Consider the following 13,081-nt stretch of genomic DNA (forward strand, 5'->3'; position numbering starts at 1 on the left):
TATTTTTTTTACGATGAAAAGCATAGCTTTAAACCTTACTGCACTATGATACATTTTGCTATTGTACATTATTCTAAATGTTTACAGCATTCATTGATAGCTTATACTTTTACCACAAGAGCTCTGTGGTTGCATTTTAGTGTCTCTTATGTATATGTTTAATGGTTCATTATATTGAACCTACCTGTCTAACACTTCTTAATACGTGTAAATACCCTTGAGGATTGGTCAGTGTTTCTTTAAAAAGTGTTATTATTATGTAGATTTACCTACTAGATTTAATACTAATATATTTTCATATATTTACTTTTCAGTTCACGGTTCTGTTCTGTCGTTGGCATCAAGCGCTTCTTCAACATATTCCTCTGTAAGAATTGACTTGTGAAAGTTTGCTTACTTCACTGCCCCTAGTAGAAAGCATTAACTTTATTACCAGTGCATGAAAGAATCTCTGCTTGTGCTTTGAATGCGAACAAGAGCATAGATCTGCTAATGCTGTAACCTCCTCTCTGTTTTTTTTCTTGGCATGCCATACTTTTCTATCAGGCTGAGGAAAGGATGCAGTCAGAGGTACATTTGAAATTCTTATCTGTGATCCAGTTAATTTGTTTGCCAACTTCAGCTTTTTTCAAGGAAAAAAATTGTATGTAACTATTGAACTTATTTTTATTTTTATGTGGGATGAAGCAAATTCGTAAACTGCGAAGAGAACTCGAATCCTCACAAGAGAAAGTGGCAGCATTGACCTCTCAGCTGTCTGCCAATGTAAGTGCTGTAAGTTGCAACTAAATATTAATTATCATGTGTTATTTTATGTTTGTGGAGTTGTTTGAATCACTTGTAAACTATTTTTCAGAAAAGATATCATTTTATAATGATCAATAGATGCAAGTTTACGTTCTTTTTGTTTTTACAATAACTTTTTTAGTAGTTTTCAGTGTTTACCAGAAAAGAGTGAGTCCTGTAAATATTTATACAGTAAGACAACACAACATCATCCTTATATTGGAGGAAAATGCTGAATAATTACTTCATACCAAATAAAAGTACCAAAACAACAGCCTTGATGTAGTCCTTAACCCTTTGAGGACCAGGCCCAAAATGACCCAGTCGACCGCGCAAATTTTGATCTTAGTGTTTTCATTTTTCCCTCCTCCCCTTCTAAGAGCTCTAGCACTTTCAGTTTTCTATCTACAGGCTGTGTAAGCTTGTTTTTTACAGGAATAGTTGTACTGTGTAATGGCGTCTTTCATTTTACCGAAACATGTATGACGGAAATATATTATATATGAAATATTTATGAAGATATAAATAGGTGAAATTGTAAAAAAGAATGCAATATGGTAACGTTTGGGGGGTTCCTGTGTCTACGTAATACATTACTCGGTAAAAACGACATGATACCATTATTCTATAGGTCAGTCCGAACACAACCATATGCAGGTTACTTAGATTCTCTAATGTTATATATATATATTTTTTAATAAAATCCTTTTTTTTGGCAATTAATTATTAATAAAATGATCCTATTGTGACGCTTATAACAGTATTATTTTTTTACCTATGGGGCTGTGTGGGATGTCAATTTTTCCGCCATGATCTCTAGTTTTTATTAATACCATATTTGTGAAGATCGGACGTTTTGATCACTTTTTATTAATTTTTTTTAATATATAATGTAACATTAAATCGGTCATCCCTCTTTTCGTATACACCGTTCGCCATGACGCTTGTTATATTTTAATAGATCGGACAATTACGCACGCTACGGTATATTATATGTTTATTTATTTATTTTTATATGTTTTATTTATATAATGGGATGGGGGGGTGATTTAAGCTTTTATTGGGGGAGGGGTTTTGGGGTAGTGTATTAGTGTTTTTAACTTTTTTTTTTTACACATTTGAAGTCCCTTTGGGGGACTTTTACATACACTAGTGTGATTACACACACTGATCATTGCTATGCCATAGGCATAGCATTGATCAGTGTGATAGGCGATCTGCTCATTGTCTTTGCCTATGCAGGCTAAGTGAAGCAGATCGCCGATCGGACCGCACGGAGGCAGGTAAGAGACCTCCGGCGGTCCGTTTCAACGTTCGGGACCCCCGCAGTCACACTGCGGGGGTCCCGATCGTAAGTGACTGGTGACTGCCCCGGCCACTTACACTCAAACGCCGCAGCGTTTAAGGAGTTAATGACACGCTGCAGCGTGATCGCTGCAGCCTGTCATTAATGGTGAGGTGCAGGCTGCTGATTGCAGCTGGCCCCCACCTGCTATGAAGCGCGCTTACGTCCAGCGTCGTCTGGTGACAGACTTCCATGACGTAACTGTACGTCCTGGGTTGTCTAGGGGTTAAGCATTTGATTGTTTGTAACTGCTGCTAAGATGATGGCCCAAGTTATTAAAGGAGAAGTCCAGCCAAACTTTGTATTAATGTATTGTATTGCCCCCAAAACTTATACAAATTGCCAATATACACTTATTATGGGAAATGCACATAAAGTGCTTTTTCCCCCGCTCTTATTACTGAATTAAGGCTTCACTTCCGGGTTAAAAATGGTGATGTCATGACCCGAGGCTGCTTCCTGGCTTCAGCAGCTCCCCAGGACCTTCTCTTAGCCCTGGCACCGCTCATCCGGCACCCGCCTGCCTGCTCTCCCCCCCAGGTGTATGCTGCTTCTCCCCGCCACTGTGGGGCTCCACTGTGACGGGGAAAAGCAGCGGCCACCCGAGGGGGGGGGGAGCCGTTAGGCGCATGGTGGATGAGCGGTGACTGGGCTAGGAGAAGGTCTTGGGGAGCTGCTGCAGCCAGGGGGAGGCTGCGGGTTGCAACGTGACCATTTTTATCCCAGAAGTGAAGCATTGATACAGTAGTAAGTGCAGGGAAAAAAGCACTTTATGTGCATTTCCCGTAATACATATATATTGGTTAGTTTTGGGAAGGGCAATACAATACTTTAGTTAAAAGTTTGGCAGGACTTCTCCTTTAAAGATTAATAAGTATTAAAAAAGATAAAGCTAGAAGAAGAAAAATATTAAAAAAGATGTGCAAAGAGTAAATGTAATTCATTCCTACAGAAAATAGGCCAAGATTTAAGGATCTGGCACATATAAGCCCTGTTTGCCTAGTGGGCGGACAGAGGGTGCAGCAAGACAGGGAAGAGGCATGGTAGATTTTTGTGCCAGCCTTAAGGCCCTATTACACAAAGCGATTATTGGCCATATTTCAGTATATACTGAACGTTACGGACGATAATCCCTTTGTGTAATAGAAGACAACGATCAGCCAACATACACAATGGTGGCTGATCGTTGTCTTTAAAGAGGCTGAAACGCCAGCGATCAGCCTGTTGGGCTGCCCGGATGATCTGACGATCACCCAGGCAGCCCTCCCCTCCGGCTCTTACCTGTTCTTCCTTGAGGAGCAAGCGAACGCTGACCTGAGAGGTTGGCACTCGCTTGCTCTCCACACCGCCCCGTGTTATTTAAAATCATAAATCAAACTATTTAGGAAAGATACCAACTGGCCCAGAAAACATGCAGAAGAGTAGCATTTTTTCTCCTTATCACCTCAAAGGGAAAGCTTTTTTGTTTATATTAAAATGGTAACTTACTTTCACCCTACAGTATTGATCCAGAGGGGAAAAAAATTAAAGGGGTACACCAGTGGAAATTTTTATTTTATTTTTTCAAATCAACTGGTGTCAGAAAGCTATACAGATTTGTAAATTACTTCTATTAAAATATCTCAATCCCTCAAGCACTTATCAGCCGCTGTAGGCCCTACAGGAAGGGGTGTATTCTTTCCAGTCTGACACAGTGCTCTTTACTGCCATCTCTGTCCATGTCAGGAACGTTCCAGAGCAGAAGAGGTTTTCTATGAGGCTTTGCTACTGCTCTGGACAAATCCTGACATGGACAGAGGTGGCAGCAGAGAACACTTTGTCAGACTAAAAACAATGCACCACTTCTTGCAGGACATACAGCAGCTGAAAAGTACTTCAATGATTGAGATTTCTTGAAAGAAGTAATTTACAAATTTGTATAATTTTCCTCATTTTATGGAGAAAAGTTCTTTCCTGCCTCAAATTCTAGAAAACAGAATAAATCCCCAGATAAATTACCCTCTCCAGATTCTAGTATGTTAAAAAAAAAACCTTAAACTCTCTTAAATATTCCAGCTTGCCACAGTGAAAGAATGTTTCTATATAAAAATGGACTATAGTAAATCCAACGGCACTCCAAGATGTGTTGAAATCCAAAGATGTGATTTATTCACGTGGTTAAATCATGTTGCAGCACAGCAAACAAAGAGGCAACGTTTCTGTGGCCTCACGCCACCATTTTCAAGCCAAAGAAAGTGAGCACATCACACACTTAAGTACAAGAGGGTTACACCCTAGGGTGTTCCCCATTGGTGAAAACATATGTCCATCACAGTGGTTATACAAATCTACATCTGGTGTGTTAAGTGAATATAATGTAAAAGAAACATCGTATCGTGCCATGTAAAATATAATATACAGTGTACTCAAGTGACCCCAGGTGAACAAGTAAATAATTAACAATTTTTTATCTATGGGAAACGTCCCAATGAAAATCCATATATCATATTCATATAAAAGTCATTGAGAAGGTCTTAAATCATGTAGATCAGTCCATAAAAGTCCGCCTGAAAAAGCAAATATCGCACTGTTACAGGATCCATTTCGGGAACTTCATCGGCCGCTAGAGCTTCTGTGGTTACATCTTGTAGCGTCCCTGTCTCCAAGCAACAGCTGACGTCAGGAGTAGCGCTCCAAATAGACGTACCTCGGTATCGGTTGCAAGTTAAGGTAAATTAGCCACCATAAGAGGCAGCAAAAAATGTTACCAGTGTCACTTAGCTCTGCAGTAGATTAGCCACCATAGCCGTCAGCAGACTTGGCCACCATAGCAGGCAGCGGAATATAATCACCCAGCTCCGGGGAATCATATAGCCGTGGGGCCCGACAGGCCGCCATAATCACCCAGTAGCAGAGAAGTATGGAAAAAGGAAATACCGCAACCACCGAAGACGCATCGTCTGAGCTGTATCCAGCGAGGAGACGGGTAAGTAACGCACTTCCACTCATAATATGCGGCCTAAAGCTGAAGATTCCGTCCATGTTCCAAAGTAATCTAAAAGAATATAGACAAAGAAAATAAGTAACAATCATGGTAAAACAGAAAAAAGAGATATTAAGTGTAATTGCTCACATTACACAGGGTGCACTCCTGATAACTGGGATATGTTTAGCATTATCACATATGTTTAGCAGTTTTGTATTCTATGTTCAAACCAAATTGTCCAAGGGCTTCAGTTTTGAAAATCCATTCCAGTTCTTTTCTTTTTAGGAGTAGATGTCTATCTCCTCCTCTATGTGGCATTTCCACTCTGTCCACAACCATAAAGCTCAGGTCACGTTCTGTATGTCCCTTTTCAGTAAAGTGTTTGGCTACGGGGAGATCTAGTCTGTTCTTTCTAATTGTGTAACGATGATGATTCAGTCTAGTCTTCAGATCCCATGATGTCTCCCCCACATATATAAAGCCACACGGGCACCACAGAATATATATGACCCAATCCGAAGAACACGTTAAATATGCGTTGATTTTAAATGTCTGTTGCGTGATAGGGTGAACAAATGTTTTACCCTTTTTCATCAGTTTGCAGTTGATACAGTTAAGACAGGGGTAGGACCCTGTATTTTTCTGGCTAAGGTAAGTTTGTCGGCTACTTCGTGTCTTGCCTACCACATTCTTCACTAGTTGATCCTTCAGGTTCCTTCCTCTACGATAGGACATCAAGGGTGGAATCTGAAAATCAGTTATTTGTTTATGTGTGTTCTTAATTATGTGCCAGTATTTATTCACAATGTTAGCTATTTTGGATGACATATCCGTATAAGTAGACACAAATTTGTGTCTACTTATACGGATATGTCATCCAAAATAGCTAACATTGTGAATAAATACTGGCACATAATTAAGAACACACATAAACAAATAACTGATTTTCAGATTCCACCCTTGATGTCCTATCGTAGAGGAAGGAACCTGAAGGATCAACTAGTGAAGAATGTGGTAGGCAAGACACGAAGTAGCCGACAAACTTACCTTAGCCAGAAAAATACAGGGTCCTACCCCTGTCTTAACTGTATCAACTGCAAACTGATGAAAAAGGGTAAAACATTTGTTCACCCTATCACGCAACAGACATTTAAAATCAACGCATATTTAACGTGTTCTTCGGATTGGGTCATATATATTCTGTGGTGCCCGTGTGGCTTTATATATGTGGGGGAGACATCATGGGATCTGAAGACTAGACTGAATCATCATCGTTACACAATTAGAAAGAACAGACTAGATCTCCCCGTAGCCAAACACTTTACTGAAAAGGGACATACAGAACGTGACCTGAGCTTTATGGTTGTGGACAGAGTGGAAATGCCACATAGAGGAGGAGATAGACATCTACTCCTAAAAAGAAAAGAACTGGAATGGATTTTCAAAACTGAAGCCCTTGGACAATTTGGTTTGAACATAGAATACAAAACTGCTAAACATATGTGATAATGCTAAACATATCCCAGTTATCAGGAGTGCACCCTGTGTAATGTGAGCAATTACACTTAATATCTCTTTTTTCTGTTTTACCATGATTGTTACTTATTTTCTTTGTCTATATTCTTTTAGATTACTTTGGAACATGGACGGAATCTTCAGCTTTAGGCCGCATATTATGAGTGGAAGTGCGTTACTTACCCGTCTCCTCGCTGGATACAGCTCAGACGATGCGTCTTCGGTGGTTGCGGTATTTCCTTTTTCCATACTTCTCTGCTACTGGGTGATTATGGCGGCCTGTCGGGCCCCACGGCTATATGATTCCCCGGAGCTGGGTGATTATATTCCGCTGCCTGCTATGGTGGCCAAGTCTGCTGACGGCTATGGTGGCTAATCTACTGCAGAGCTAAGTGACACTGGTAACATTTTTTGCTGCCTCTTATGGTGGCTAATTTACCTTAACTTGCAACCGATACCGAGGTACGTCTATTTGGAGCGCTACTCCTGACGTCAGCTGTTGCTTGGAGACAGGGACGCTACAAGATGTAACCACAGAAGCTCTAGCGGCCGATGAAGTTCCCGAAATGGATCCTGTAACAGTGCGATATTTGCTTTTTCAGGCGGACTTTTATGGACTGATCTACATGATTTAAGACCTTCTCAATGACTTTTATATGAATATGATATATGGATTTTCATTGGGACGTTTCCCATAGATAAAAAATTGTTAATTATTTACTTGTTCACCTGGGGTCACTTGAGTACACTGTATATTATATTTTACATGGCACGATACGATGTTTCTTTTACATTATATTCACTTAACACACCAGATGTAGATTTGTATAACCACTGTGATGGACATATGTTTTCACCAATGGGGAACACCCTAGGGTGTAACCCTCTTGTACTTAAGTGTGTGATGTGCTCACTTTCTTTGGCTTGAAAATGGTGGCGTGAGGCCACAGAAACGTTGCCTCTTTGTTTGCTGTGCTGCAACATGATTTAACCACGTGAATAAATCACATCTTTGGATTTCAACACATCTTGGAGTGCCGTTGGATTTACTATAGTATATTGGAGGTTCGTGGTTGGAACTACTACTGGCACCCACCTCATATATATTGTGCTGCTGACATACGCTCATATATAAAAATGGAGATTTATTGAATTCTTTAAAAAAATGACATAAATAAATAATGGTGAAGTATTAGAGTCCTTAGTGTTAGGCTATGTTCACACTACGTAAGTTTCCGGCCATAGCGCGTTCCGTGAATAAGCGGCCGGAGATTTACGTAGTTTGCGTACAATGGAAAGTATACGATCTACAGCTGCACAGTTCACACTACGTAAGAACTTACACCCGGATCGTATGCGGCGCCGTAAAAAATGAACCAGACCATTGTTTCAGGACGGAAATGCTGTAACTTACGCCTGTAGCATAACATGCGGTCCCGTACGGAGTGGTGATTTCTTCATTTTTGCACTTTGATTTGCCGATCCAAAAGGTTCTGTGGGGTGTCCGGGGCTAGCCGAAGATATCCAAGTAAAAGACCGCTGTCAGATCACTATGTACGGCGCTCGGGAAGCGTAAGTAGACTAGGGGCGTAAGTTCGCGGACCGTACGTAGCCGGCCGCAACTTAATCCCCGGCCGGAGTTTCACACGTATATGTCCGGCCAGACATATACGTAGTGTGAACATAGCCTAAGAGTGTAATTACACAGCACCAGCTATCTGCAGGATATCTGCTAGATATCCCCGGCTCGATTATCACGGAGCAAGGGCTGTATGTATATATATATATATATATATATATATATTTATTTAGCAATAAATGTCTGTGCAGCCTTTGTTTTGGTGTAAAAATAGTTAACTGTCCAGGCTCCAGTGTCCTACAGCCTTGTTCCTGTGTTTCCCGCTCACCGCATCCGCCTCGGGCACTTCTGATCCAGTCTCTGAAGTGACAGGCCACTCAGCCAAACACAGGCTGAAATGGGACAGTAATTGGCTGAGCGAACCAGTTTCGGGTTCGAGTCGATCCGAACCCAAACGTTCGGCATTTGATTATCCGGGGCTGCTGAACTTGGACAAAGCTCTAAGGTTGTCTGTAAAACATGGATACAGCCAATGACTACGTCCATGTTTTCCACATAGCCTTAGGGCTTTATCCAAGTTCAGCAGCCACCGCTAATCAAATGCCGAAAGTTCGGGTTCGGATCGACTTGAGCATGCTTGAGGTTCGATCATCTCTACATGGGAGCATTGAGCAGGTGTTGCTTGTTGTGATCTTGTCTTGTTGTGATCTCTTTTTCCCAAAGGACTTGGTGTTCTTTCCAACTTTTTTTTATGAATCTGTCAGATTCAGTTCACGTTCCATATAGATGTTAGGTCAAAGAGACACATGATACCTTTCGTATATCCATTTGTGCTTTCAGAACATAGAAAAATATTTTTATTATCAAGTAAAAAGTATCAGAGTTTCCCAAGCTCCTGATCATCTGAGGGCTGGAAAAGGGGAGTAAGGAAGTGTTACAGCTTGCAACAGGTCAGGAGCTTATAAAAGCCTCTCTGATTCTTTTCACTGAAAAAAAAAAAACGTTTTTCTATGTTCTGGAAGCATGAATGAATATATGAATGGTAGTATGTGCCTCCTTGACCTAACGGCTATCTAAGGCCCCTTCACTTGTCCGTAAAATCTGTCTGGATTTGTTATCAGGAAATCCACATGTGTTTTCAGACCTATAGGGTTACATTGGTGACAGACAGGGTGTCAGGAAAGCGTCTGGAATTCTGGAGAGTGTTTGGGGTAGAGCCCTGGAAGAGTGCCCCCTACTTGACCCAGCACTGATTATCTCAAATTCACATGTCCTCCCCTCCCCCTATACATAGTAGACATAGTAGAACAACTTCTCCCAGCATGGTGTATAGAGTAAGCTTCAGAACTACATCTCCCAGCATGGTGTATAGAGTAAGCTGTAGAACTACATCTCCCAGCATGGTGTGTGGTAATATGCAGGACTACATATCATAATGGGAGTTGTACTTCTACAACAGAGAAGAGGATGAGATTACATGAGGGGGAGACGGGGACCATGTAGGGTACATGTGATGTATGTGGAATGTATATTGACATATTAGACCACACTTTTTTAAAATTCTAATCAGGGAATCCTGAAGGCGATTCCTGAAGGTAAAAACTGATTACTGTATAGAAATCTTGATGGTTTCTTGAAGCCTTTTGAGGCCTCCTGAACAGGATTTCCTGGCAGTGTAAAAACTGACATAGCCGTGTGAAGGGGGCTCTATGCACTGGAGATGGGCCTGGCACCATCAGTGTAATGATATCCTTTGCCTTTGTTGACGCGCTTCCATTAGAATCAAGGCTGGCCGCGTCACCAAGAGGAGGGGAAATCGTTACACTGACGCTGGGCCCGCCTTCAGTGCACAAGAAGAAGAAGGCGCTGAGTCTGGGAACCAGGAGACAATTCCTTTCTTCTTGCAGAAGCAGTTCACTGAAAACCCATTCCCAAAAACAATTATTGGACATTCTCTTTAGTGACCGCTATAAAAGGCTTATTGGAGGTCATTAAGAAGTTAATGGTCCCCGTGCCCCGTGCCCTACGGGCGTATCTGTGCCCTAACTTTGCCCCGCCCCCTCTGTCCCTCCTCCCCACCCTCTTCATCATTAGGAATGCCACTGGAATATTTACTTCTGTTTGAACATTGCACAGGTGTCTTAATGATCCAGCCCATGTGCTGTGGTAACAGTAACAGTGGGGAATAGGAAGCAATCTTCCTGGAGCATTCATAATGATGAGGAGGGCAGGGAGGAGGGATGGAGCGGTGGTGCAAAGTTAGGGCCCAGATACGCCCGTAGGGCACGGAGCTGCAATTTTAAATGTAAATTTTTATGACAATAACTGCATCACCTGCCGAACAGACCGCAGGACAGATCATAGATTAAAAGCAGCTATCCAAAGGTACAAGTGGTTTGGGGGGGGGGGGGGGGGGGGTCAGATTGTGGGTACAGAGTCGCTTTAATGGTATCAGATATAGTAGAACATAGTTACTAACAACCATAACAGTTACTATTTTAATTTCTTTACTGCTTAATTATTTTAATATTTTTGCAGGCAAATTTAGTGGCAGCATTTGAACAGTCTTTAGTGAACATGACTTCAAGGCTACGTCTGCTGGCTGATACTGCACAAGAGAAGGTAACGAATAACACTCAATCGCAGTAATGATCGCAACAAACGTGTGGCAGGGAAAGTACACATAATTCATTGTAATCCTTTCAGAAAAAAAAACATCCTTCCTTCGTATTTTTAACATGCAAACAGTTTAAAGGCACACCCAGAGAAAAAAAAATGTTTAGAAATCAGCTGATTTCAGAAAGTTATAAAGATTTACAAATTACTTTTATTTAAAAAACTCAAATGTTCCAGTACTTATCAGTTGTTGTATCCCCGAAGGAAGTTGAGTTTTATTTCTAGTCTGACACAGTGCCCTCTACTGCCACCTCGGTCTGTGACAGAAACTGCCTAGAGAAGTAGAGATTTTCTGTGGGGATTTACTATGATTCTGGAAAGTTCCTGACACAGAAAGAGGTGGCAGTAGAGATCACAATGTCAGACTGGAAAATATAAAAAAATCTCCATTTCTTGTAGGCCATATAGGAGCTAATACGTTCTTCTGGAGTGCCCCCTGAAATTCATATGAGTTTGATAATGGCTATATTATGTTTTATAGATAGCCATAGGTAGAGGATAGTGCCTAATTTTTCTGTGTTTATTAAACATGTTCTTATTTTGTGTCTTCACCAACTTCAATGAATAAACAGACCAGCTACTTAGGCTAACAAGTAGTGAATAGCCAAGTCTTAGTGTACACATTTTTAACTCCCTACATGTAATTATTATAGTGATGTATACTGCCGCAAACTTCAGCCATATTGATTAGTGTCAGTGGACTGAACCTAGTCTACAAGTGTCTATGTTTGGAGATGTTAGCAGATGGAGCTGGTAGTAGATTGAGAGGTTTTTCAGTCAGTCCTGTGGATAGGGAAAAATGAATACCCCTTTAAAAGTCTTGATTCAATTTTTTTTTCCTGAAAGTCCTAGTAGTTATTAATCCCTTCTTTATACAACCAGCAATTCAAAGTTTTTGCAGGGCATAGACCCTATTTTTTCTGGGATTTCTGAATTGGAGATCCTCACTGGCTCACTGAAACTCTTTATGCTTAATGTTAGCCCTGTCAACAGATTGCACATCCACTTGATCTACGCTGCGGAAATGATCTTTTGAGTGAAAATACGATTTGATAGGGATGTCCACAATGTGCAGGAGGAAAAAGGCCAGAGAGAAGGGTATTTGGTGATCTGTGAAGGAGGAGTTTAAGCGCCAAACCTCCTTCCCGAAAGGGACCAACGTAGGACAACTTCAAAATGTGTGGAGAAGAATTCCCTCTTCTTCGCAATTCCTCCAGCACAACAGCGACACCTCTGGAAAAATATAGCACCTTATAGCCCGCTTTTTGCAGCCAGAATGAGATAGAGGAGGAGTGGGTATGTGTGAACACCCGGGTTACCCGCACTGCTGATAAGGAGGAACCTAAATCAGTCTCCCAAGCACAAAGATATGGAGGACTACACGGCTTTGGTGGAGAGCTCAACATAGTGTAGAGATGGGAGAGGGAGTGGCATGTAGCTAACGCACAGAGAATCAGACGCAATGAGAGAACGAGAAAAATGAGGGAGAGAGGAAAGTGGTGTATCTGCTCGGCTCTTCAAAACTCCAAGGGGTAAGGGTTCCTTAGATCGTTAAGGGCAGAGATGGAGAGCCATGAAAGTTTTGTACCCTAAAATTACGCGTCTTGGACCATTTACGAAGAACAGGATATTCAATCATTTGGGAGGAAGGCTGGGTTCAGTAAAACTGGGAATAGCAGGGAAGGATGGGGGCTTGAAATCGGAGAGATGTTTGTTGCATAATCGCAATGTGGGCGTGATGGTAGCTTTGGCCAAGCTACCAGACAAAGACATCCACAAGGTTGCCAGTAAGGGGATCGAAGAGAGGGCAGATTCCAAGGTTACCCAGAGTTTAGTGGGGGCATGTCTGTGCCAGTCCAGTACTTTGGAGAGGTGGGCTGCGACATAGTAAAGATAAAGATTAGGTAAGCCCACACCTCCCTGCGACTTGGGATGGGAAACTATAGACTTGGCTAGGCAGCCGTTTTATGAACCTATATGAATTTCACAAAAAGGGAGAACAGTTGGTGGAAGAAGGACTGGGGTATGGTGATTGGTAATGCATTATTTTTAATAATAGAACATCGGTTGAATCATGTGAAAGCACCCTTTTGCCACCTCGCCAAGTCTTCCAAGACAGATTTAAGGGGGGCATTTTCTTTAGATATGGTGATAAGTCTAAATTTAGATGTTGACCCGTCTCTATGGAGAAAAGTCAAATACCCAGGTATAGGAT

General features: G+C 41.5%; 1 protein-coding gene across 4 annotated transcripts in view; it reads left to right on the top strand.

The window, feature by feature from the left end:
- NAV1 (neuron navigator 1) overlaps window positions 1-13,081 on the top strand; it is a 300,773-nt gene that overhangs the window by 110,672 nt on the left and 177,020 nt on the right. For 2 of the 4 annotated variants that reach the window (XM_069971515.1, XM_069971516.1), the window contains exons 12-15: window positions 315-367; window positions 547-570; window positions 688-774; window positions 10,729-10,812. In XM_069971515.1, coding sequence (XP_069827616.1) covers window positions 315-367; window positions 547-570; window positions 688-774; window positions 10,729-10,812 — 248 coding nt within the window. The remainder of the gene's footprint in view (window positions 1-314; window positions 368-546; window positions 571-687; window positions 775-10,728; window positions 10,813-13,081) is intronic. The other 2 variants (XM_069971517.1, XM_069971518.1) reach the window with 1 other exon arrangement.

The sequence above is a fragment of the Dendropsophus ebraccatus genome, chromosome 5 (genome assembly GCF_027789765.1).
Source record: "Dendropsophus ebraccatus isolate aDenEbr1 chromosome 5, aDenEbr1.pat, whole genome shotgun sequence".
NCBI classification, from domain to species: domain Eukaryota; kingdom Metazoa; phylum Chordata; class Amphibia; order Anura; family Hylidae; genus Dendropsophus; species Dendropsophus ebraccatus.